The sequence below is a fragment of the Gobio gobio genome (assembly GCF_949357685.1).
Source record: "Gobio gobio genome assembly, chromosome: 17".
NCBI classification, from domain to species: domain Eukaryota; kingdom Metazoa; phylum Chordata; class Actinopteri; order Cypriniformes; family Gobionidae; genus Gobio; species Gobio gobio.
In genome coordinates this window covers 45169236-45196788 of record NC_137110.1, presented here as the reverse complement: position 1 = coordinate 45196788, position 27553 = coordinate 45169236, and the positions used below count along the sequence as shown (strand labels likewise).

The 27553-nt window shown below is 37.1% G+C and overlaps 1 protein-coding gene across 1 annotated transcript; it reads left to right on the top strand.

Moving 5' to 3' along the window:
- Positions 1 to 1120: 1120 nt before the first annotated feature.
- On the top strand, positions 1121 to 27553 carry faah (fatty acid amide hydrolase). Its single transcript, XM_079841128.1, has 15 exons — positions 1121 to 2233; positions 3147 to 3260; positions 6201 to 6341; positions 6431 to 6564; positions 14680 to 14886; positions 16320 to 16360; positions 16445 to 16569; positions 16660 to 16785; positions 18693 to 18790; positions 18932 to 19031; positions 19136 to 19179; positions 19597 to 19636; positions 21883 to 21991; positions 23785 to 23930; positions 26038 to 27553. The coding sequence occupies exons 1-15, from the start codon at positions 2021 to 2023 to the stop codon at positions 26161 to 26163; spliced, it is 1764 nt and encodes a 587-aa protein (XP_079697254.1). The 5' UTR covers positions 1121 to 2020; the 3' UTR covers positions 26164 to 27553.

Sequence of the window (27553 nt, the reverse complement as noted above, 5' to 3'; positions counted from 1 at the left end):
TTTCTGAATAGATTTCAGCAGTAAAGAGACTCTCTCTTTACTGCATTCTTTAAGAGATAAAGCATTTGCAGTGAAGGTTTTTCTCCATTTACCTGATGTTATAATGCTGCTTGTTCATCTTCTACTACAACCATAACTCATGTGATGTTACGTCAAATGCACACGTGCAGCAGCGTTTGTTGCCAAGTATTCATTCCCGCCGGGGGCGATATTTTTTTTCCCAGGATGGTAGGGGAAGGTACCGCCTTTTTCGTCAATGATTGGCTAGAAGGGCTCTCCTCCGATTGGTTATTTGATTTGGCCGTGAAACGTCATCTCACGTTCATGGCAGGCCAGGCTGTCGTGTGCGTGCCATAAGATTAATATTCCAAGTTCACATGGTGTATCTAGTTGAGGCAAACACTATGGGTAAATTGACTGTACAGTAACTTTAAAGCCACACAGAAATGTGGTGGTTAAGGGCCACTGTGTCATGCTAATGTACTGATTCGTCCCATCTTCTATAGAAACAATCTCTTTCCAAAACAAATAACATTTGTTAGCCATTTCAAGGTAAGGATTACACAATATTAGTGCATCAACATTAACTGTATGTTAAACATTACTAGTAATTAGTGTGTGTGTGTGTGTGTGTGTGTGTGTGTGTGTGTGTGTGTGTGTGTGTGTGTGTGTGTGTGTGTGTGTGTATGGGCGTCGGAAGCAAAAAAAATGTGGGTGGGTCCTCAGAATTTTTTTACTGGAGTAGATGCTATACTGCTTTACTAGGTAAACGTATAGGTCGGAAAGACAAAATTACGTAAATCTTCATATCATTGAGAGTGACAGTAGTGTAGGGGTAAGACGTACGGCATCTAGTTTTGACACAAATCGACCCGCGGTTCGAGTCCGGCTTTCGCCGAAATCAATCTTCTCCGTTTTCCCATCACATATCAAATCGGAAAGGCATTTGTTTTCAATACAAATTAAGAAAATATTAGAAAAGTGGAAATAAAGCGTCTAATATGTGTTTAATAATAAGTGTTTATCGATTAGGGGTAGGTAAACAGACATGTGCTGAATGTTAGAGACGATAAAAGAGAGTGGGTCCAATATCATTGATCGTAAAAAGTGGGTGGGTCTTGTCCCAGAACTTGGAGAACATCATACCGGATCATCTTGAGGTTAGGATTAGGTATAATTCAACGGACAGGGAGAACAGCTCCAGTAATAAATGGTTTTGGCGCAGGTATTGAGAGTTAGGGTTAGGAAACAGCTAACACTAATCTAAACAGGCTATGAAATTGTGAACTTGAAATATAAATCTGAAGACACGCACATATAGCGCTTTTCTTAGTAGGCTATGTTGGATTGACTTCGTTTAACGACGATCAAAACAGACTAGCTGACAGCCTGCCATGAACGTGAGATATATAACCAATCGGAGGAGAGCCTGTTGTGAGTGACGTATATGGGTTCTGCTGTTCTGCAGTTGGTTATTATTGGAGAATAGACGAAAAAGGCAGTACCTTCCCCTACCATCCTGGGGAAAAAAATATCGCTTCCCGGGGGCTCAATACAAACTAATAAACGGTTCCATTTTCATAGCCTATTTCTTTACCTGATTTGCCAAATTTTTGTTGCGGCCCGCAACCCGCGGCTCCGTAATTTTTCCAGCGAAATAGCCCAATTTTAAAATAGCCCAATTGTGCGGGAAAACCGTGACCCTGGCAACTATAAGTCTTAAGACGAGGGGCTCTGAAATCCATTCGCACAGGAAATGGAATTGTGTTGTCTGCTGCCTTCACGGGCTACCGCCTAGGATTTTCGTAAATACTAGTTCCTTCTCAAAATCGTACATGAACGCCCCCTCAAGTCAAAATTTGAATACGATGAACTCGTAATCACAACTTCAGAAGTGGGAAGTTGGAAATTTCCGATACCAATGTGAAGGAGGACTTCTGGAGGAACTTACCCAGTGGCAGCTCACGCGTTGACATAAGTGTCCGGGCTACCCTCTATCGCAACACATTGAGCAACAGCTATGGATAGTTTTAATTTGCAACAACTTGCTTCAGATATGAATATCAACTGGACGCCGATGTTTGCAGCAACAGTTTGCGGTACAGGTGCCTTATTTCTCTTCTGGAAATGGAGAAAAAACCTGAAGATTCAGAAGAAAATACTAAACGCACAGAAAAGACGTGAAAAATCACTCCAGCAGGCTGAACAAGCGGTGCAACAATTTAAAATACAGGTATACAATCTAACATGCATCAATTATTAATGCAATATGCACGGAATATCCATAGTGTATAAGTGTTTATGAATACGCATGTCATGTATTTAGATCAAGGGAAGTCATAGTGCAAGAAAACCTGAAATTATCATGTTGTCACACTGAATTTATGAAACTGTAAAAGTGGAAGCGGTAACAAAAATCCATCGTTTTTTCTATTATTGTGGCTAAAAAATATGATAATGAATACATTTAAAACAAATTACATGTCAAATGAATACATTTAAAATAATTATTACATTAATCAATCCATAAGGACAAATTGCTCCAACAAAATGTGTCAACTTGCCCCAATCTGACTTTTATGGTGAACAACCCTCGGTTTATCTTCACTATATTGTTGACTTTTGACCTTTATGTGTGTGTGGTGTTATTGTGTTCATCTCAACCAAGCCTGTAGTGCTTCAGTCAGAAATTGAAGCTTTCGCGCCTCGATCGCCCCCCGGTGGCCGGTCCCAGTATAGCTCCTAAACCCCGCCTCTCCATGTATTAGAATGGGCGCGAGACACACTAAACAATTTAATTACACTTCAAATAATTGTTTCCTAAAGATGGTTTCTGTCATTTTAGGCAGTTTTTATTACAATAATTTTATTTCAAGTGTTCGTTTTTTTAAATAAGTTTAGTTTTAGTGAGTTATTTGATGCTATAAAAACGAGGGGTGTGACGTCATGATATTTTTACGGTCTATGATCTCAACAGATATTATAGTACAAAACTATGCTTGGAAACCAACATAGAAAACCACTGCTAGAGAAAATAAGCATTTGTGCAATTATAGTTACTGAGATCAAGCAATTGTGACAACTAGCCCCAGTCTCCCCTATGTGAATGTATAAATATCTGATGTTTCTTTCTTGCATCTTTCCAGAACCCAGACTTTGAGGGCAGTTCAATAGTGTCTCTGTCTTTGTCTGAGCTCACTGGGAAACTCGAGGAAGGCTCCCTTCAGCCAGATGCTGTTCTTCATGCTTTTATGGAAAAGGTAGTTTACCTGTCGATAAATCTTTGAGATTTATGAGTTTATTGCCAGCTTCAGAGGTTTACAGTGAACGGTTTTAGAGTAAATCTTTTGAGATATTGAGCCATCTTTTGCTGTCTTTTCTAAACACCATTTACTAATAGTTTAAATTTGTACTCGTATTATAAATGACATTAAATAAGTAAATAAATATCTCTTCTTCAATAAAGAGAATTATGTTCTAATTTCTAAAAAGACTATAACAAAGCATTTATAGTATTTGGCAGTTAATGTATTTGAATTGATTTGGACATAATGTGGGAAATCTATGGAAGCTTGTTTCCGCCACAGAATAAAAAATTCAAACGGTAATTGCGACTTTTTATTTTACAATTCTGACTTTTTTTTCCTCGCAGTTGTGTTTACTTCTCACAATCATTTTTACAGTATCTCAGAATTGCGTGATATAAACTCTTAATTGCGTGTTATTAAGTCAGAATTGTGTGTTATAAAGTTGCAATTGCGTGCTATACAGACAGAATTGCAAGATATAAACGCAATTTTGTCTTTTTTTCCTCAGAATGGGACTTTATAATTCCCAATTGCGAGTTTATATCTCACAATTCTGAGAAAAGAAGTCAGAATTGCACAATTATCTTTTAAAATGTTTTATTCTGTGGCAGAAACAAGCTTCCATAGAAGTTTCCTGTATGTAAACTGTCCTATCGAAAAAACAAGTTGCTTTTTGGATTTAAATATGCAAATGCTTAAGAGTCTATGATTTGATCATTATTGCAGTGATTATTGTTTCTGTCATGTTATATGTTTGGAAACAGTTCTTCTTACCCTGACTGATGGAGTGATTCATTTCTTAAACAACCATGTAGGAAGACACATCATGGCCATATTCCAGGATGACAATTAGGGATGCACCGAAATGAAAATTCTTGGCCGAAGCCAAATAATAATAAAACACTTGGCCGAATACCGAACGTGGTTTAAAAAAAAAAAAATCATTTATTTTGCCAATTTTTTCACCATTGCATAAAAAAATAGTAAAAATTAGCTTTTTACTATTTTGTATTGGTTTTTTTTAAAGAAAAATAATTTACAAAACTACAATTAAAAAATATTTATTTAACACTGAACATTTTTTAGCATTCCAGCAGACATTAATCAAACAAAGCACAATATAAATTAAAATAAATGTTTTAAAAAAATATATATTTTTATTTGGCCATCTTATCCAGTGTTGGGTAAATTACTCTCTCCTAAAAGTATTTAATAACTTATTACTAATTACTTTCTAAATCCTATATCAACCTCGACTAGTTAATCGACTCAAGGATAGACATGAAACGGCTCTTTTAACTCATTCAAATAAATAATATAAAACTACATACATTATTCTTATTAACTGACCAAAGTATTACAAATGTGAGAAGGATACTTAAAAACATGTTTTTTAAAGTTAGACTTTAAATTGTGATGTTAATTCCAGTATTGTATTATATATATATATAATTGTTCAACAGTCTATACACAGTATTTAGTTCAATTACATCAGAAGTAACTGTAATTAAATTACAGAAAGTAATCCCTTACTTTACATTTTCAAGGGGAAAGTAATGCAATTACAGTAACTAATTACTTAGTAACTAGTTACAACCAACACTGATCTTATCTTATCTTAGGCCTATTATGCCTACAGGTATCATAATCAAATCACTGAGGTTGTGCTATTAAAGTGCAGATGTAGGCAAAGCAACGGATCCACCACAGCAGTGAGTGTACAGTGAGACATTTAAGATTATTTTGAATTTCAAAAATATTTTGCAACGAATATTTTTCTATTAATCTATTAGTCTGCCTTTACATTGCTTTAATGCGTTACTATTTCACTATGTCACTTCCGAAACTTTGCAGCGTGCAATGGGCCATCCTTTTTGCAACATGAAAAACAATAGTTTTATTCAATGGATTATATAGACTGCAGACTCAAAAGCGAGCCAAGACCGCTCCTTTTACGATCACTAAACTCTGTCGAAATCTCAGTTCATCTCGATCTCACAAAGTTCAAGGAAGCTGCTAACAATGCACATTAAATATCTTACTTAGTCAATTCGTGTCTACACTGTTTGTTTGTTCATGAGAGGCTTTGCGAGCCTGTCACCGCTGCAGAAACACGTTGTAAATGGATACATTTGACGTTCTACATACACAAATATGCACTGGAGCATTTGCCAATATATTATTAAAGTATCAGCTGAGAGTGCTGTTACTTGCATTTGAGGGTGCTTAAGACAGAGTCTGCAAACGGCCATTTTTGCGTCTATCTCGGACACTAATGCTTCCACACTTTCGACATGTTTGCTGCATTTAGAAGTGCACGCCTCTCTCTCACACGCGCTGGTTGCTCTTTGATCGACTCATCAAAAACGTCATTGTTTGGTTACATTTATTCTGCCTTTTCACTTATTCGGCTGAACATCGAAAGTGCAATTTTTGCTATTTTCGGCCGAATAATCTCAGTTGCCGAAAATTCAGTGCATCCCTAATGACAATGTCGAGATTCATCAGGCTCAAACTGTGAAAGAATGGTTGTGAGGGAGCATGAAGAATAATTTTCACCTCTGAGTCCAGACCTTAAAATCATTTAAAAAGTCTTTGGGATGTGCTGGAGGAGACTTTACAGAGTGCTGGACTCTTGCATTGTCAATACAAGATCTTGACCAAAAACTGATGCAGCTCTTGATGGAAATAAATGTTGTGATATTTCCATCAAGAGGGGAATCAAAAGGTCTGGACCAATTGAGGTGACAATTCATGTGTACAAAGGATTCTTCATGCTCCCTCCCAACCATATAAATACAGAAGAAGAAAAAATAAGCAAACTGTATTGTTGAGGTCTGTTTGAGTGAAACCACTTTCACAAACTGAGATGTGAAATGTCATACTTCAAAGGCTCTGGAGGTGAACATGAATCTGAACTGCAACACTGAGATCTTAATGGATTCTGTGGCGCAACTGAAAGATATCCACACTCAAAAGAAAGGTCTTCTGTATGGAGTGCCAATCAGCATCAAAGACAACGTTGCATATAAGGTATGTATAAGAGAACAGACGATTACACAGCCGAAGAGAGGTGGCTTCCTGTTTGTGGTGTATACATAACTTCCTGTTGGTGTGTGCAGGGTCATGATTCTTCATGTGGTGTGGTGGGTAAGTTGGATCAGCCTGCGGTCATGGACAGTGTGCTGGTTGCAGTGCTAAAGAAACAGGGCGCGATCCCGTTCGTCAAGACCAACATACCACAAGGCCTTCTCAAGTGAGTAAACATTGCAAATCATGAAAATGGGAAAACCTGGAAATATATTTGCACATTTTGCAGGCCAAGACGAACTATGGAAATGAATCTTAAGCCAATGAGAAAGTGTGCAGAGACTGTGCAGTTAGCAGCTCATTTACAGGAGCTTAGCCATTAATGTTAATTTTAAGTCTTTTCACCTCGCAAAGCAATTTGTTTGGTACTATTTTCTATACAACAGAGACATAAGCCAAGGGCAAACATTCATGAAGCTAGTATGCTGTTTCTAAAAGTACTAGTCTAATATATTAGTACTTAAAGGGATAGTTCACCCAAAAATGTCATCATTTACTCACCCTCACACTGTTCCAAACCTGTAATTGTTTCTTTGTTCTGCTGAACACAAAAGATGATATTTTGAAGAATGTTTGTAACAAAGCAAAGCATTGCAAAACAAAAAATACTATGGTAGTCAATGGTTGCTCTATCTGCTCTATTACAAACATTCTTCAAAATATCTTCTTTTGTGTTCAGCAGAACAAAGAAACTCATACAGGTTTGGAACAACTTGAGGGTGAGTAAATGAAGACAGAACTTTCATTTTTGGGTGAACTATCCCTTTAAATTCTCTCCTGCAGAACTCACAAAAAGGCTCTTCAATTCACAGGTATTATTTGCATCTGTTAAAATTATGGTATTAGGACATTATGGGCTGCTATTATGCGTTAGTTAAAGAGGTCATGAAACTTCCGGTTATGCCGAGGTGCTAAGAGGTCGCAACTTTTTAGCTCTACTGCTAGAACGTAATTAATCCTACAATACCAGCCAGAATTTTATTCAAAGTCAAGCAACACGTATATAAGAGCACAGTGAGTTAAAATGTCACGTAAAGGTGGAAAAAAAGACAAGAAGAAAGCCCGAAACGAAGACGAACACTCCGAGGGTGAAGAAATTAGCGACGCCATGGCATCTGTGGAAGACGTCATTGACGAAGGAGATGGTGAAGAAGTGGTAACTTCGGGCGAAAACAACAATCAGGATATCATGAAAGCCATAATGTCCTTGAAAAGTGGCCTTTATAAGAAAATTGATGGTGTGCAAACAGCAATTACGGAGGTTAGAAAGGAAATACAGGAATGCACGGGGCGCATAGCGCACGCAGAACAACGGATCTCTGATGCTGAAGACAACGTGAATGGGCTGATATCCAAAGTGAACACATTGGAAAGCACCGTTAAATCTCTTTCAAACAAAGTGGAAGATCTGGAATGCAGAAGCCGGCGGAACAACGTGAGATTGGTGGGACTACCGGAGGAAGCAGAAGGCCTGGACACGGTTACTTTTCTGGAGAAATGGATACCAGAGGCTTTAGAAATGGAATCGCGGGAAACATTGGTAATTGAGCGGGCTCACCGAATCGGCACACTTACGAATAATGACTCGCGCATGGCACGCCCGAGGACGCTGATTATGAAGTTCTTAAACTTCAAAGACAAGGAGCGAGTATTAAAGGCAGCCAGAATTAAAGGGAATGTTCTCTACAACAATGAACAAGTCCGCTTCCATCCAGACCTCTCAGCTGGGATACACAAGTTGCAGCGCGATTACGATGACGTGCGAAGGAAGCTGCGAGACAAGGGGATTCATAAGCACAGAATCATCTTTCCAGCACGACTCCTGCTGACACATGGGGAGAGATCTTACACTTTCCAAACTCCTGCTGAAGTAGACAAATTTGTCCAGTCTCTTTGAATGATCAAAGGGAACCTATAGATGGAAGAGGCTACCTCATCAGGAAGATGTAACGGCAATATTGGTTAATTATTTTTATACAATTTTCACACAAGAGAATGTGACAAGTCTTTTTGCTTAACGTTACCATTTTCAGCTAGATTCATGTCTCGTTTTCTATGATACATGGCTGTACTATGTTTTATTTATTTTTATTTTTATTACAAACACTTAAATACGGACTTGGGAGGAAGGGAAATACATGGCCATGATTCATATTTTTGTTTTTATTCTGGACAATTTAAATGACACTCACAATGGACGTTCGACCCATTACGCACATGATGACTAATAGTTATACTATTTTATTTTTTATATATGTTTTGTCCACCCTTCAGACATGGGTTGTTATGTGCTCAAACGTTTAAATTCAAATAACTCTTTAATGGTTATGGTTACAAATGTTGCATAGTTCATTATAACAATTAAAGATTATTGGTTGGTTAGTATTCGGTAATAACAGAGGGCTAAAGAGAAAGGAATAGCTAAAAACGAGAGGCAGACGGCTCTTTGCATTGCGTATACACATCTCGGAAATAAGCGGTTGGTATAAGGTGTGCGGGTTTTTTTTTTTTTTTTTTTTTTTTTTTTGTTTGTTTGTTTGTTTGTTTGTTTTTTGTTGTTGTTGTTTTTTTTTTTTCATACACAGGGGTGTTTCCATCAATGTTCTTTATCAAAACGAATCTTAAGGTTATATTATATAACTAATGTCTAGTAATTTGAAGGAGAAATTTACTTCTTGGAATTGTAGGGGTTTAAACAAAATCACAAAGGTTAAACAAGTGATGAACAGGATAAAATTCTTGCAATCAAAAATAGTTTTCTTACAAGAAACACATCTAATGAGTGGGGATATTTCTAAAATAAGAAAAAGATGGCAGGGTCAGGTGTTGTCTGCTCCCTATACCACCCATGCTAGAGGGGTAATGATATTAATTCATAAATCTGTTCCACTACAAATCAAAAATATAATTAAGGACCCTGCTGGTAGATACATCATAATTCAGGGTATGCTATTATTTGAAAATATAAATCTGATTAATGTGTATGGCCCAAATGAAGATGACCCCAAATTCTATAATAATCTGTTTCTGACTGTCTCCAATCTCCCTGGCCAATACATAATAGCTGGCGACTTTAATTGTACGTTAGATCCAGTAAAAGATAGATCATCAGGTTGCGATAATACTCACACTAGATCGAGGAAGACAATAAACTATTTTATAAAAGAATTAAATCTGTTGGATATATGGAGACAGGGTAAACCCAATGTAGTAGAATACTCCTGTTACTCCAGCACTTATAAAACTCACTCACGTATAGACTATTTTTTAGTTTCAGCTCAACTTGTTCCAAAAATGGATGAATGTCAGTATAGTAGTATAGTAATATCAGACCATGCAGCTATATCACTTATTTATACAGATACTAAATTAGTGAGTGATCCCCAGAAATGGCGCCTTCAACCAGGATGGCTTACAGACCCCACATTTATAGATTTCTTAGATAAACAAATTGACATGTATTTTGTATGTAATACTTCTCAAACATCTGCTAGCATAAGATGGGAAGCATTTAAGGCATTTATTAGGGGTCAAATAATTAGCTTTACCAGCTCAAAAAAAAAGAGTACACAATTGGAAATAAAAACACTAGATAAGAAAATAAAAAAACTTGAAATAGATCTCTACAATAACAAACCTAATTCAATAGATGCACATGCACAATTACTCCTACTTAGATCACAGTACAATGAATTGTCAGCTAACAAAGCAGCTATTCATTTAATGAGACTAAAACAATCCTACTATGACCAGGGAGAAAAACCTGGGAAACTTTTAGCATGGCGCATTAAACAACAACAAGCAGAAAGAGCTATTAACTGTATTGAAGATCCAAATGGTAGAACTATAGTAGACCCTACAGAAATTAATGAGGCCTTTAGGGTATTTTATGAGAAACTGTATAGTTCTGAGGGTACTACCAGTCACGATAAGCAGACACCATTCCTAAATGACCTTCATATTCCTAGAATTTCAGAAAATGAAAGTAGAGCTTTAGATGGAGAATTAACAAAAGTAGAAATCGCAGAAGCAATTAGCTGTATGCAGGCTGGAAAAGCATCCGGTCCAGATGGTATACCTATAGATATTTATAAAAAATTTCAGTCTAAATTGATCTCGCCCCTTTTGGAGATGTTCCGGGAGTCTTTCAGGAATGGTCTTCTCCCCCCATCCATGAGGAATGCCCTAATAACTTTACTCCCAAAACCGGGGAAACCAAATACGAAATGTGAAAACATGCGTCCAATCAGCCTTTTAAACTCAGATACCAAAATACTATGCAAAGTTCTTTCAAGAAGATTGGAAGGCCTGCTTCCTCAGGTGGTGGGAGAGGACCAAAATGGATTTATTAAAGGTAGACAGGGCTTTCATAATGTCAGAAGAGTGCTCAATATTTTACATAGCCAGAGAGATGCGGAAGACACGGCTTTACTCTCTCTTGATGCAGAGAAGGCCTTTGACCGTGTCGAATGGTGCTACCTATTTGAGGTGCTCACACGCTTTGGCTTTGGGGATAAATTTTGTAAATGGGTTAGATTGCTCTGTACTGGGCTCACTGCAGAAGTTTTGACCAATAACGTGGTCTCCAAACCTTTTAACATCTCTAGGAGTTGCCCGCAAGGAAGTCCTCTATCACCTTTATTATTTATCCTTGCAATAGAACCTTTCGCCATAGCGGTGAGGATGCATAGTAACATTTATGGAATCCAAGAAGGTCACCTGGAACATAAAATAGCACTATTTGCAGATGACGTAATTTTGCTCCTGAAAAAATTGAGTATTTCTATCCCAGCACTTCTAGATCTCATCGAAACTTTTGGAAAAATTTCTGGATATAAAGTTAACCACTCAAAATCATCTATAATGTTACTTAACGAATCAGAAAGGAAAAATAGTCAGGGTTATGCTTCTACCTTCAACCCAACAGATAATTTTACATATCTGGGTATAAAAATTGTCCCTGAGGTTGATAAGATTGCTCAGATAAATTATGACCCAATTCTGGAAACTACTACTTCATTAGTAGAACGTTGGACATCTTTACCCATCTCAATGATCGGCAGAATAAATATTCTAAAAATGAATATTCTCCCTAAATTTCTCTACTTGTTCCAGAATATACCCCTACCCCCTCCCTCATACTTGTTCACAAGAATTAAGAAATTGTTTACCAACTTTATTTGGCAAAATAAACGTCCCAGATTACGTCTATCTTTATTATACCTACCATTTGACCGGGGAGGCCTTGGATGTCCAAACATCCAGTGGTATTATTGGGCAGCTCAGCTGCGTACAATCATGTTTTATTTTTCATCTGAAAGTATCCCTGCTTGGATGGATTTGGAATCTTGTTCTATTACACCAAGATTACCATTGCACTTATACCTTTATTCAGCAGACCTCAAATACCTGAAAAAAAACACAGATAACCCTATTGTATTGAATATGATCAATATTTGGTTTGATTCATGTAAATATTTGAAATTAAACCCCTCCTGGTCACGTTTTAGTCCTATTTGGGGTAATGTTAATTTTAAACCAGGGAAATGTGATGCCGGATTTCGGATGTGGGCTGAAAAGGGATTAAGGAAAGTGCAAGATATGTATGATAAAGACGAAGTATTTATGTCCTTTGCATTAATATCAACCAAATATGACATACCAAAGACCCACTTTTTCAAATATCTTCAGCTTAGAAGCTTTATATATTCATCTCAGAATCATTCATTAGATATTCCTGACATTTCCCCATTAGAGGCAGTAATTATAGGACACTGCTATGATAAAGGTTTGATTTCATCTTTGAATGACTTGTTTGTGTCTGGGTCTGATGAATCCTCAGAATCAAAACTAAGATTATGGAAAGAAGATATAGATGAGGAAATATCTCGCGAAGATTGGAATGAGGCATGTAAGAAGGCTCAGATGCAAACAGTCAACAGTAGCTTGAAACTCATACAGTTCAAATGGCTGATGCGTACATACATAACTCCTGTTAAGTTGCACAAGTTCAATGATAACATCCCTGATACTTGCATAAAGTGCAGTGAGGCAAGAGGTACATTGTACCACTGTATATGGGAATGTGTGAAAGTGAAACACTTTTGGCAGGGTATTATTGATATGATTGACCAAATTCTATTAAAGAAACTTCCACTGGATCCTAAGATTTTTATCCTGGGTATATATCCTATCAGCCCCCACCTACAGATCAAAGAGGTCCGATTTATAGATATGTGTATCTTACAAGCTAAACGTATAATTGCTCTTAATTGGAAAAACATCAACGAGCCAAGAATTGGAATGTGGATCAAAGAAATGTCATCAAATATGTCAATAGAAAAAATAACATACATTGTCAGAAATAAACAAAAAGCTTTTGAAGATGTCTGGAGACCCTTTACTAACTTCCTAAGGCACAATGTTAATGTTGGCAACTTGTTACAAGAAGAAGCTTTGAGGGAATAATGATCCTCACATAGACCTATGAAACAATCTCTATCTGATTTAATCATCTTTAAAATCCACCCCCCTTTTCTTTTTTTTTCTTTCTTTTTTTTTTTTTCTTTTTCTTTTTTTTTTTTTTTTTCTTGTTTGTTTTTTTTTTTTTTTTTTTTTTTTTTTTTTTTTTTTCGTCTGGGATGGGGTGATGGGAGGGAGAACAGGGTGAAAATGTTCGCTGTGTCTTACATGATTGTTATTCATTGTGTAATCGGATGTAATATGTGAACTGAAAATTTAATAAATATATTGTATAAAAAGAGGTCATGAATTGAAAAATCAACTTTCCCTTGAGCTTTTGATATATAAAAGGTCATCGTAATATAAGAATATCCTGTTTCGGAGCTGAAAACTTCCTTGTTAGTCAAAGAAAAGATTTTATTCACACACAGTGCTTCCGTGTGACGTTAGAGTGCAGTGAAACGCCGCCTTAACAGAAGAAGACGAACGCCTAATTCAGTAGTCCCACCCACCGGCCACCGACTTGCGCATGACATGTTATAGATAAATAACATAGGCCCACGTGGAGCTAAACCAGATCAAACTTCCAAGCAATAAACATGTCGCATAAGCTTCATTCAGATTCCAATATTAGGAATGCGGTTGAACTTTATTTTTAATGACGATTCAGCTCACATGGGTAACAAATTGCGCGTTTGTTCGCTTCATTTCACTGGATTCATTTGTAAACAAGATACTGGCTTTGCAGACAGAATGAGATTAAAAAACGATGCCGTGCCTTCTATATAGGATCTGACAGGAATGGTGCAACACACATATGTGAGTAAAAAAGTTTTTTTTATATGTGATAGTATTGCATTGTTACAGATCATTTGATATCTACCGATTATGTGTACGTGTCTAACTGAACATAACTTGATGTGCGTTGTTCACTCTCGACTTGATATTTGAAGGAAAAATACAATCGCAGAAGTTTTGAACATGCTGATTTGTCTGCAGTGAAGTTTTGCAGATGCTTGTGTGTGTGTGTGTGTGTGTTAGTGATACACGGTTCACGGTTATATCCACCGATCAGGCCGGCCAAGTAATAAAAAAAATAACATTCCAATTAATTGCGGGTGGATGAGAGATAAATCATTGTGTTTGTTTGATTAAGACATATTGTGAGCCCTGTGGGCGAATCATTCCACTGTCCGTTTTTCCACGTTTTCAAAACAATTCACCGCGTGTACTGACATAGGAGCCGAAGCTCATTATAATATGCAAAACTGTTATCCAATCCTAGCAGAGGGCGTTTACTTCCAAAACCGAGCGTTTCAAGAGCTAGGCTCAAAACCAGGGTAGAAAATAGCCCATTCATTATGATGCTTTTCCAATGTAATAACCATGCGCACGTCATAAGTTGACCTCAGACAACAGGATACTTTTTTTTTTTGAAGCCAGTTCATGACCCCTTTAACTTGTAACTTATGCTGAATTATGATTTTCAAGATAAAACCCCTGTACTGAAAAACAAATTTAAGAGTGGTTGAACTTCAGTCATAAACACCTGCAGCTCCACAATAATTAAACATTTTATGAGAGTTGAAAGTTGATTTCAATAATCTTGATCACACATGCCAAGTTTCAAGGGTCAGCTAGAGTAGTACAGAAGCTATAGCAGAAGTGATAATGCGATAAAGGTGTGTCTTCAGACGTTTCTTGAAGGTTGACAGCTCGTTCTACCACAGAGGAACTGAGAGAGTGAAGATTCTGGAAAGCGACTTCAATTAGTTCAATTGTAACCAACTCAAACCCTCTGTATTTGTATCTACTGTAGTTATGACTGCAGTAACCCCATTTATGGGCAAACATTGAACCCCTGCAACCTCCAGAAGACCCCTGGTGGTTCGTCTGGAGGGGAGGGGGCTCTGATCGGAGGAGGCGGCTCCATCCTGGGCCTAGGCACTGACATTGGAGGGAGCATTCGTATCCCAGCATCCTTCTGTGGAATTTGTGGATTTAAGCCCACATCGAGGAGGCTAAGGTTCGTATGCGTCTTTGAGGAAAAGTTTCATATTCCAAAGTAAACGGTTCACAGTAGTTCCTACTACAGTAAGTGACAACAAAGATTTGAAAGATTCTGTCAGACAAATAACACCTTGAAGTGGTTTATAAAATGCATTGTGCCATCTCAGGGTAAATATGTTTAAACAGTAACCGGGTTGATGATTCATGATTTTTAGCCTAAAGATGTCTAGCATTATGCTCAAGGTAATGAGCACAATAGTTTTTCAATAGTCAGATGAAAATCAAGGTAACAGTTTATAAAGGACAAAGCCGACAAATCTAACAAAATATAAAATAACATGTTAACACATTTACAGCTTGCAGAGGTCACTTCATGCTGCTGCTGATGTAATATGTTTGTGTGTGTAGATTATGCTTGATTGTGGTTATTAAAGGTGAACTATGTAGGATTTTTGCAGTAAAACATCCAGAAACCACTAGGCCAGTGTTATATATTTTGTTCAGTTGAGTACTTAGAATATCCCAAATGTTTTCAACTATTTGTAAATCGTGAGAAAATTGCTATTTTAACCAAGGAGCCGGGACGTGTGAGCTATGCGTGTGAGGGAGTCGCCTGTCGATTGCGTCATATCTGCGTCACCCTCGGTCTCCGGTTTTATTCAGTGAAACACTTTACTCTCACTGCATTGTGAACAAGTGTCATAGCAGCCGCCGAGTGAACGTCATAACTTCCTTTTCAACACACTCAGATATATCTAATACGATAAACAGAGTTGCGTTACCTCACACTCAGCACTGGAGAAGAGGAAGTGCCGCCGGCAACCGTGTCATAATAAAAGTCCCGCCAGCGACTATGCCATAATAACAGTCCCGCTCTTCAATCGCTCCTGCGGCCTTGCTCAGCTCCACAACACTCGCTCCTGCTCTGCTTCACTACAGTAATGTTAATAATCGCATCCAAAAACATGATTTCTGCCCGAGTCCTTTCCTGACTGTTTTCCACCGGCTGTGAGGTGAAGACCACATGTCCCGAGATTCTGCGCTCAAATGTGGCGTCATCAAACTACGCCTTTGTTTTGAACAGGCGACCTCTAGTGGACGGAAAAGTTACATAGTGTAGCTTTAAGGGATAGTTTTGATGGTAACAGGGTGGATGCATAACATAGGAAAGTATTTTGAATAATGCATTATATCAATTAATATCTAAAAGAACACAAAAAGAGAGAAAAAAGACTAGCATTTTGCTTGCATATGTTTTTTCATAATTAAAATTAGCGCATAATGCACAAACGTTTCTTTAATCATAATATAACTTCTTCATTCTTTTGATTATGGAGTGAAACATGTAATTTTGTTAGATGCACCTGTAGCTCTTTCTATTTGTATATTTAATCTATTTGTTTTTTCTTGTTCTTTTATTTGCTTTATTTTTTATTCATTCTTGTTTAGTCTTCAAGGAATCAGCTCTTGTGTTAAAGGCCAGAAGTCAGGTAAGATCAGGTTTATCATGCTGGTTTAGTTTTGAGCTGTAAACAAACTGAAATAGAAGACGTCATGTATGTGCTGGTTTGCAGTGTTGTCCTCTCTGGGCCCTATGGCAAGGGACGTCGAGAGCTTGGCTCTGTGTATGCGGGCACTGCTCTGCCAGGATATGTTCACATTGGATCCCACTGTTCCTCCCATACCATTCAACCAAAAGGTCCTGTATAAATGTTACACATCAAATGCTTGTTTATTGGTCAGTTATAGGTGAAAGCAGAATCTATGATACTTTCCTCTTATTAAACAGGTGTATGAGAGCTCAGAGCCAATGAGGATTGGTTATTATGAGAATGACGGTTACCTGCAGCCGTCTCCAAGCATGGCCAGGGCCTTCAGGGAGACTAAGGACCTGCTGGAGAGAGCAGGCCACACGGTACACAGCTATACTACATTGATAGTTGTTAAGTAAGCCAGTGGTAGTTTATAGGTAAGCAAAGGACATGCCCTTTTCAAACCATTAATAAATGGTTATGTATTTGTGAAATACAGATCACCCATTATGTAACAACACAGTCTGAAAGGCTTTTTGAGATCTTGAATAAATAAATCATGTTAGATATTACATTTACATTTACATTTAGTCATTTAGCAGACGCTTTTATCCAAAGCGACTTACAAATGAGAGCAATAGAAGCAACTACAACAGTCAGAGGCTACAGTATGCAAGTGCTGTAACAAGTCTCAGTTAATCTAACACAGAACACACAGGATTTTTTTTTTTTTTTTTTTTATATATAAATAAATTAGACAGACAGAAAAATGAATAGAATGTTAAAGATGTATATATTAATATTAAAGATGAATATTAAAGTGTGATATTCTAGTGTGTCTAGTGTCATATATAAATATGAATATTAAAGATGAGAAAATGTGTTGTCCTCATACCTCGTACATTTTGTGCTTTTGTTTATCATAATGAATTCAGTGATTTTATCTACTGCTTTAAAATGGTAAGCAATCAATTGTTTTTTGGCTTTAATTGTAATTTTATTTATGAACCATTTGCACATAATGTATAGCACAGCCTACATAAATTCACTGTATTTGTTTTCATATCCTTTAAACCGCTCATTGTTTGGACGTCAACATTGGGCAGGATGTGAAATAACTTTTTAGAAAAATAAATTTTAAACATTTAACACAATTTTTTCTAAATTCCTCATACCTTGTACAAGTTAGCTTTTTTTCTTTTATCATTTTTAATTTAGTAATTTAACTTCTGCTTAAATGGGTTTTTAAAGGGATAGTTCACCCCAAAATGAAAATGTGATGTTTATCTGCTTACCCCCAGGGCATCCAAGATGTAGGTGACTTTGTTTCTTCAGTAGAACATGAATTCATATTTTTAACTCCAACCGTTGTAGTCTGTCAGTCGTATAATGCATGTGAACGGTAACAAAATCTATGAGAGTAAAAAAACATGCACAGACAAATGCAAATTAAACCCTGCGGCTTGTGGCGACACATTGATGTCTTAAGACACAAAACGATCGGCTTGTGCGAGAAACCAAACAGTATTTATAATACGGGAAGTGAGGTCTGTACACGTTATATGGCGTAGTTTATGCGAGCGCCGGAAGGGATCTCTCGCGTGTATCTCTACTCCATATCGTGTACATTGACCTCACTTACCGGGAAGTGATCGTGCGCTGAAGGCTGTTGGACATAGTGGTGTATTTGAGGTAAAAAAGGATATAGATACTGTTCGGTTTCTCGCACAAACCGATCGTTTCATGTCTTACGACATCAATGTGTCGTCACGAGCCGCAGGGTTTAATTTGGATTTGTCTGTCCATGTGTTTTTACACTCATAGATGCATGTTACCGTTCACATGCATTAGACGACTGACAGACTGCAACGGTTGGAGTTAAAAATCTTCATTTGTGTTCTACTGAAGAAACAGTCACTTATATATTGGATGCCCTGGTGGTAAGCAGATAAACATCAAATCTTCATTTTTGCGTGAACTATCCCTTTAAGTCAACATTGGGCATGATGTGGAATAAAAAACATTTAAATATTTTTTTTTTAGTAAATAACAAATGTTAATAAATTTTAATAAATACATTTTTATTTTGGATTTTTCATCCGATTAATCAAAGAAATAATCATCAGATTAATTGATTGATCAAATGACTCATTAGTTGCTGCCCCAGTGGACCCAACACATCTGAGGTTTAAACGCTGTGTCGACGCATTATACAGAACTGGTGTGATCAGTTGAGATCTGCAAACTTGAAAAGCTGGTCTGATGTTCTGGTGTGTTGTTCACATTTCAGCTTGTTCCTTTCCAACCTCTGCGGCTCTACGACGCCTTCCTTGACCTTGCTGTTAGAGGGGTCTTCGCTGATGGAGGTGGTACCCTCTTCAGTAATCTGTACGTCTGGTATCAGCACATTCACATTTCATGATTGATATCCATTAGAACGATTCCCATGTTTCTGGCCCCATTAAAGATGCTGCAGTCAACTCTGATTCATAGTAAACACACATTACATTCTTATGTGTGTGATTTCAGGAATGTAGGCCCCGTTGACCCGTGTCTTTGGGAACAGGCAAAGTGGTTGAGCGTTCCAGGCTTCGTAAAGAAGTTAATTTGTGTTGTTCTAAAGCCTTTTGTGAGTTTCCTGCTTCTCATTTGCATCTAATTAAGCAATATGTTATATTCAAGCTGATATGTTTATGTTTTTAAACTGATGTATGTTTGGATTACTTTCTCCAGTATCCACGGTTATCTGCAAGCATGCATACAATTGTTGGAGTTGGGTAAGCTATACATATTTTTAGTTTTTTTTTGTTTGTTTTCATTTGCATTTTGAATATAATTATGCTGATAAATCTTATTTTCTAGAGTGTAATTGAAGTTGGTTACAACAAGTTTTATTAGTTAAAGTTTTTTAGAATTAAAAAACAAATATATGTTACCATTCAAAATGGTTGCCAGGAAGATTTATTTGAACTAAATGAATACTTTTATTCAGAAAGGATGAATGAAATCGATAAAGTGGCAGTGAAGACCTCTACATTATTACAAACTTTTGAACTTTCTATGCAACTGTTTTCAACATTGATAATGTATTCAAATAGAAAAGTTATTTTAAACTGTAATCATTTCATAATATAACTGAACAGTATTGAAATTAGACTATTCCTTTAATAGCATTTTTCTTTTTCTTTTGAAAGGTCTATAGCAGAATTATGGAGACTACATGCAAAGATTGAGGTAGTATTTTATTATATTGATTTATTATTAATATTAAGTGGTCTTCTACAACTTTCATTAACACCACTGAGATTGTAGAAATGATTATCAACTTTATGAAGTGCTGAAGGCACAAATGCACTAAAATGTTGATGAAACTGGACAGTGTAATAGAGGCCTTTGGTTCTCACTGGTCATTGCTGTAGCACATTAAACCATGTGAAGCGTTGCATCATGCACAATTTTCATTACTGGAACACTTTCTAATCCCTGCTAGGAAACACTTAAATGCCATCCTGACAAAAATGGTTATGTGTATTATTGTGACCAGTGTTGGGGAAAGTTACTTTTAAAAGTAATGTGATACAACATTGCGTTACTCCCTAAAAAGTTAGATTTTAAAGACAGCAATGTGTTTCGCGGTTTCTCAATTGGGCTGGGTTTGCGTGTTTGTTTTTTTATAAAGAACCTGTCACACCAAAAGTGAAATGAATAAGCCTCAGGCTGAAGGAAATGCAAATTCACACCTGTAAAGTAGATGTGGCAACTCAAACAAACCTTTAAGCTGTGCTGCCATTCACTGAAGATGAAAGTTCAACACTCTGGCTGCGTCCAAAATCGCATGCTCTCTTGAGTAGGTACTTGTTTTTTAATAAGTAATTACTTCACGACCACTAAAAAAGCATGTTCTCTAATATAGTATGAGTGTGTATAGTATAAATGTAATCTGGACATACTACATCCACCATGTTGTTATTATGTAACCTACCAATATTCTGCCGGAAGAAGTAGGTAATCCGGGTAATTATTGCCAACTCTTTTATAAGTTCTGTGAATTAGGACATACTACAAGTATGTGTTTTCCGATGCAGCCTCATCAGAAAACAAAAACAAAAAAAACGCAAATATGTTTCTCTAAAGTCATTCATTTTTTCTTATTAGTATGGCTGAATTAGATCATCGAAGGTCAGCTGCAAAGACATTGGTTAATAAAGTGAGATTAAAGGGTTAGTTCACCCAAAAATGAAAATTCTGTCATTAATTACTTACCCTCATGTCGTTCGACACCCGTAAGACCTCCGTTGATCTTCGGAACACAAATGAAGATATTTTAGTTGAAATCTGATGGCTCTGAAAGGCCTCCATTGGCACAATGCACTTTACACTCTCAAGACCCATAAAAGGTACTAAAGAGGTTGTTACAAAGTCCATCTCACTTCAGTGGTTCTAAAATAACTTTATGAATCGGCGAGAATAGTTTTTGTGCGCAAAAAACCCTAAATAACGACTTATATAGTGATGACGATTTCAAAACACGGCCTCATGAAGCTTCGAAGCGTTATGAATCAGTGAGTTGAATCAGCAGTTCGGATCGCGTGTCAAACCACCAAACTGCTGAAATTTAGTGATCCGAACTGCTGATTCGACTCACTGATTCATAACGCTTCGAAGCTTCATGAGGCCGTGTTTTGAAATCGTCATCACTATATAAGTCGTTATTTAGGGTTTTTTTGCGCACAAAAATTATTCTCGCCGATTCATAAAGTTATTTTACAACCACTGTAGTGAGATGGACTTTGTAACGACGTCTTTAGTACCTTTTAAGGGTCTTGAGAGTGAACCGTGCATTGTGCCAATGGAGGCCTTTCAGAGCCATCAGATTTCAACTAAAATATCTTAATTTGTGTTCCGAAGATCAACGGAGGTCTTACGAGTGTCGAACGACATGAGGGTAAGTAATTAATGACAGAATTTTCATTTTTGGGTGAACTAACCCTTTAAATACATAAAGTATATTTGTGTAATTTAACATTTAATTATTGCATATTTGCGTAATATTCTGAGTTTGCATTTCGATGAATACTGAATCTGCATGCATGTTCACATTCAGTCTACAATAAGCATCATGTTCACAGCGCACACAACACCTCTGCACTTACTCACGATTTCCCTCAACATGGGGACAGGAGAGCTGTCAGTCAATACATGGGAAAACAAAGTAACTTGCTTTACTTATTTGAAAAAGTAACAGATATTTTGTTGTAAAATTAAAGTAATGCGCTACTTGTTACTTGAAAAAAGTAATCTGATTATGTAACTCGCGTTACTTGTAATGCATTACCCCCAACACTGATTGTGACAGTGCCTCCCTGCAGCTGAGCAAATGACTTTCCTGGCACATTCTGTATATAAAAGCGATTCTTATTCTGACACGATTGTATGTATTTTGAGAATGTGTAAAAGGTTTTTGGTTTTCTCATCTATAGGAATACATCGATGAGGTGATAGCAGAGTGGAGGAGACTGAATGTGGACGTGTTGTTATGCCCTATGCTTGGACCAGCCTACAATTTCTATTACTGCGGCCGTCTTAACAGTACTTACCTCAAATTTACATTACTATTACATTATCTTTCTGCCTGTAGATCTGGGGTCAGCAACCTTTTTGTCATGAAGTGGAATTTCTTTCAAATCGTTTTGTTAATCACTGCACCACATCCCATGTCTCATTGCTTTTGATTCCCTCATTACTAGTTATAGTTAGACTGGGTAAAGCCAGCCCGATTTGATTTCGCCCTGCAGCTCAGGCTGGAAACCTGTACATTTTTCTATCCTGCTTCAGTTACAAATTTGCAGGGACCAATCTCAAACCAGCTTATCCACCTGGCGCACTAATGGCGGGTTTAACACAATGACGGATAGAGAAGCGATGGATCGTTGGTCTGATTGGTTGAAGGACTATCCAATTGCATACAGAGTCATTTAAACTATGCCCGTTGATCACACCTCTTGTGCAGTAGAAAATACAGAGCAGACTCCCCAGACTTAAAAGATTGAGCTTGGTCTGGTGAAAGCCAGACAACGTTATAGTTTAATTGTAGCAAAAATGTGCCAACCTTATACATCCTGTTTCATGATTTACTTAAAGCTGCTGTCCGTAAGATTTACAAAGATGATATAATGAGAATGTACAACATGAATCCATTTTCCAAACCGTGTTTTTGTCTTACCCTGAATCATTATGGTATGCTTATATAATAAGTGTTTATATTGGGACTTTTTCAGCCCGGTCTGGTAAGAACCGCTGTGGAGGCCATAGACATAAACAGAGAGAAGTAGCTCCGGCTGCAATGTTCTTCCGCAAGACACATGCAGTTCTGTTTATTAACCGCTAAAGCGCAAAAAGTTACGGACTGCAGCTTTAAAGGGATAGTTTACCCAAAATTGAAATTAGCCCATGATTTACTCACCCTCTAATCATCCTAGGTGTATATGACATTCTTCTTTCAGACAAATACAACCGGAATTATATTAACAAATGTTCATATATATATGTTTATATTAACAAATGTTTCTGTTTTGAAGTCCATAAAAGTGCATCTATCCATCATAAATGTGCTCCACACGGCTCCGGTTAATAAACGTCTCTCAGGAATGTGCTTACGACAGTTAGCGGAAGTTAGAGATTACAGTTTGTAAGGTTTTAAATATGGATATTTTTCTTACACAAACTTCAGAAGGCCTTTATTAACCCCCCGGAGCCGTTTGGATATCTTTTATGATGGATAGATGCACTTTTATGGACTTAAAAACAGAAACAGCCATTCACTGCTATTATAAAGGACATTTTTTTAATATAGCTTTGATTGTATGTCTGAAAGAATGTCATATACACCTAGGATGACTTGAGGGTGAGTAAATCATGGGCTAATTTTCAGTTTTGGGTAAACGATCCCTTTAAAGTCAGCAAGTCAGAAGTTTTGATAGACCTTTCTTCCCTATTGTGACATATATCTGAGCGAATGTAGGGCGGGCCTTGATTTTGTCCGTGGGGAATTGATTGGATGGCTGAGGTTTGCTATTGGTGGATCTCATGTGAGTGACAGGTTGCCCCGCCCTTGTCAACAAAGAAGAGGAGAGATGTCACTGCAAGAGGAGGGGAAGTTATTCTGATTCAAGATTACGAGGCACATGAATTTAAAACAATAATGAAAATCATTTATAATAAATACTGCGGTATTCCCTGATGTAGATTGTGATCCAATGTCTGTTTGAAATCATGCAGTAGGTTAATGTTCCTTATTTACTCGACAGTAATGATAGCAGCATTACATAAGGCCAGCAATAGACACCTAGATGCAGTCAATTTTCTCCACTTCTTCCCTGAAGGTGCTCTCACTTACACCAGCCTGTACAACCTGCTGAACTTTCCTGCCGGGTCTGTCACCGTGTCTACAGTGACGGAAGAGGACGAGGAACAGCTCAGTCAGTATAAGGGTGCCCATGGTGACCCGTGGGACAAACTCTTCGTTAAGGTAAGTTTACACAGTGCAAGACCACTGAAGTTAAAGAGCACCTGTCATGGAATTTTGAAATTTACCTTTCATGTAGTGTGTAACATAGATCTAAGTGAACAAAAACATCCTGCAAAGTTTGAAATATGACCGTATATATAGTTATTTTCTTTCAAAAGTAAGAGTCGACTCTGAGTCATTTTTAAGAATCGTTAGAAGACCGAAGCTTTTTCTCTGACTAGATGACGTCAACTTGTCAAGTTATTTGAATACGATACGCCCACTTATTGCGCTCCAAGACGCCAGTGAAAACTAGAAAACATCATGGCGACGAGACGCTGTGTCCTGAAGTGCGACTCAAAAGCAAACTTTTTTCATCTGCCCAAGGATGAGCATTTGAAGGCTAAGTGGCTTGAAGACAAACCATACATCGTCGCGATTGTGTGTTTATCAGACTTCAAATGTCTCTATTTGCATGTTTCGCGATCTCAGGAAGCTTTTATTATGGACTTCTATTATGGCACATGGTCTCTTCTTCGTCTGTCTGTACCATATATGGACTACATGTGCACAGCCCTCCGGCTGCCAGTATGAATTGAAAACAGCACATAAGAGACTCAATCGCTCATGATTAGGCTATATCTGCGCATTTTGAGGAAGTATTGAATAAAAAATACTCCTCTGTTTAGAAATTTGACACAGACATATGAGAATCTATCAATATGTCTCCTCATCTGCACACTTTTGAACTAAAAGCCCTGAGGGATGTTGATATGTCGCGAGTCTTCGTGAGGAGAATAGAGGAGTTTTTTTATGAATGAGATCAGCTGAGGCTCATATTACATTCAAACGGTACCGACGCGGTTTTCATATTCATAACTCCTGACACATTAACAAATTACTGTCACTATAAGACTTTTATGGGCGTTCCGTTTCCGAAAATATCTGCACAGACTATACCAATCACAACTGACTGGGTCATCGGACCAATCACCGCAGATTAGCGTCACGTAAAGGCAGGGTTTTGAAAAGTGAATCACTAAAGGAATCATTTGAGAATTGCTGTCAAAACAGGTAAAAATAAATGCATATTATAAGAAAACTTAAGTCTTTTTTGTCATTGCATGCATACAAAACTGTTGTTGGGGACTTCTAAAACCATATTTGGAACATTTTAAATGCCATAATAGGTGCTCTTTAAGTGGCATTAAATCCATAGGATGTTATTGTCAACCTTAAAATGTTTTGATCGTGAGTTGTAAGCCTGACAACCACAAGGAGGCAGCATAGTCACGATTACGAAGAAAGAATCCCAGCAAGTGACAGACTGGGATGTACTTTTGTTAAACAGGCCTGTCTTGGGCTCTACCTAACTCCAGTAAAGAACAGTAAAGCCATAAATGAGACTATTTAGACTGTAAGTTTTTTTTAACTTGTATTTTTATTTTATTACAAAAATAAGCCTATTTTAAACTATTACCCCCAGTATCCCAAATATGTGGTGACTGTTTTCTTACTAACTCTATAACTCTAATACACTCCATTAATTCAACCTGGTCACAGTATGTTTTCGGATTCATTTAATTTTAATACATTTGAATAAATAAACGAGACAACTCTGGTAGATTTACATTAGTCTTGGTATGCCTTGAAATAAATCACACATAATAACATGGAAAACATTAATAATTAATTTAAAACGTATGGAGGTTGAATGGTCAATGTAGAAACAACCTTAGCAAAAAAAATGTCAACAATTTTGTATTTTGTGCCACAAAGAATTTTTTAGAAAATGTGTGTTATATGATTATATTTTTTTGGGTGTGCCTCTGTGTGTGTATTTGCGTGGTCCTGGTAAACCCTACGTTATGGGGGCAAAATGTTCAGTATCAGAAATCCTTGTCCTTGTGGGGACATTTGTTTGTTCCCTATGAGGAAAACTACTTCTAAATCATATAGAACTTTTGAAAATGTAAAAATACAGAAAGTTTGGCTAGGTTTAGGGGTAGGGGTCGGGTTAGGGGATAGAATAGTTTGTATAGTATTAAAATCATTATGTCTATGTAATGTCTCCATCAAACATGAAAACCCAATGTATGTGTGTGTGTGTGTGTCTGTGTGTTTTCAGGCAGTGAAGGGTGGCGTAGGTCTCCCTGTGTCAGTACAGTGTGTTTCTCTGCCGTGGCAGGATGAGATGTGTCTGCGCCTTATGAGAGAGGTGGAACAGCTCACAGCCAAAAGCAAACTCACCTAGAAACATAATAACTGAAATTCTGCTGCGTATGTTTTTGGGCTGCTAACAGTTCAGTCGTAGGTGAGTTATGTACAGGCCTACACAGAATCTGTAACCACAGAAACATCCATAGAATTTAAACCTATTGCTCATCAGATGTTTTAGCTGATATGATGATGCTTTCTACTAATAACAAAACTAACTTGAATAATTTATTTTTTACCATATGACTTTTCATTAATTACTAAATCTGATTGTGTGTTGAGTTAATGTGTATTTTTGGATGTTTAAATACTCCTATATCAGATTAATGTGTAAAAAGATCCACTGAATGATCTGTTAGTCCAACCAGTGGCACACAGTGAGAACTATTTGAAATAGGGCTTGATTTTTGTGCAATAACTTTTGATGAAGATTGTGGCGCTGAAATTACACACTTGGCCTTTAATAAGTAGCAAATAACTTTCAATCATTCTTCACTATGTTTTAATGAAGCATGAATATTTGCACAAGAAGCAATGCAACTTCATCAAGCCTGAATGAGGATTTGAATGCATCTCTTCATATCTGTATCATTTTGTATAATTTAATGCCTGACAAATTCATTAAACTAAAATGAATCAGTACATCAAAGGTTCACTGGGAAACCGTCTTCCTTGCTTGGCTGTCGTTATGAGATGAGCGGTGCTCGTTTTCTGTGCCCTGAATGATGACTTTGGTTGGAAAGGCTTTAACTGGACTTAATGACACATGACGCCATCAGCTCCAATGTAATGTAAATATTTGTCTGTTCTGGGTTTTGCGCACATTTTACATTCTTCATTTGCATGAGTCATCAAGGATGGAAACTCATTAGGGACATTTTGATTTCTTCTCATTTTATTGTTCTCTTTCCGGTTCCACTGCTGAAATGGATCCTAACTCTAATTCTGGCCTGAATAATGTAATGTATTTAAAAAAAACACTGATTTAATAATGTAACATGGACACATACACTATGTTCAAAAGTTTGGGATCAGTACGATTTAAAAAAATATTTTTTATTCAACAAGGGTGCTTTAAATTGATGAAAAGTGTCAGTAAAGACATATTTATAATGTTACAAAAGATTTCAAATAAATGCTGTTCTTTTGAACTTTCTATTCATTAAGAAAAAATGTATCCCGGTTTTGGCAAAAAATGAAGCAGCACAGCTGTTTCCAACATTAATAATAACTGTGTATCAAATCATCATATGAGAAGGATTTCTGAAGGTCATGTGACACTGAAGACTGGAGTAATGATGCTGAAAATTCAGCTTTAATCACAGGAATAAATTACATTTTACAATATATTATAATACAAAACGGGTATTTTAAACTGTATCTTTTGTTTCATTTATTTTTGATCATTAAATGCAGCCTTGGTGAGC

What these genes read in the sequence shown, in the direction of transcription:
- faah (XM_079841128.1), top strand. Translation starts at nt 2,021, where the DNA reads ATGGATAGTTTTAATTTGCAACAACTTGCTTCAGATATGAATATCAAC. An exon ending in TTCATGCTTTTATGGAAAAG is followed by an intron (nt 3,261 to 6,200) that starts GTAGTTTACCTG and finishes CATACTTCAAAG; the next exon opens with GCTCTGGAGGTGAACATGAA. An exon ending in TGTTAAAGGCCAGAAGTCAG is followed by an intron (nt 16,361 to 16,444) that starts GTAAGATCAGGT and finishes GCTGGTTTGCAG; the next exon opens with TGTTGTCCTCTCTGGGCCCT.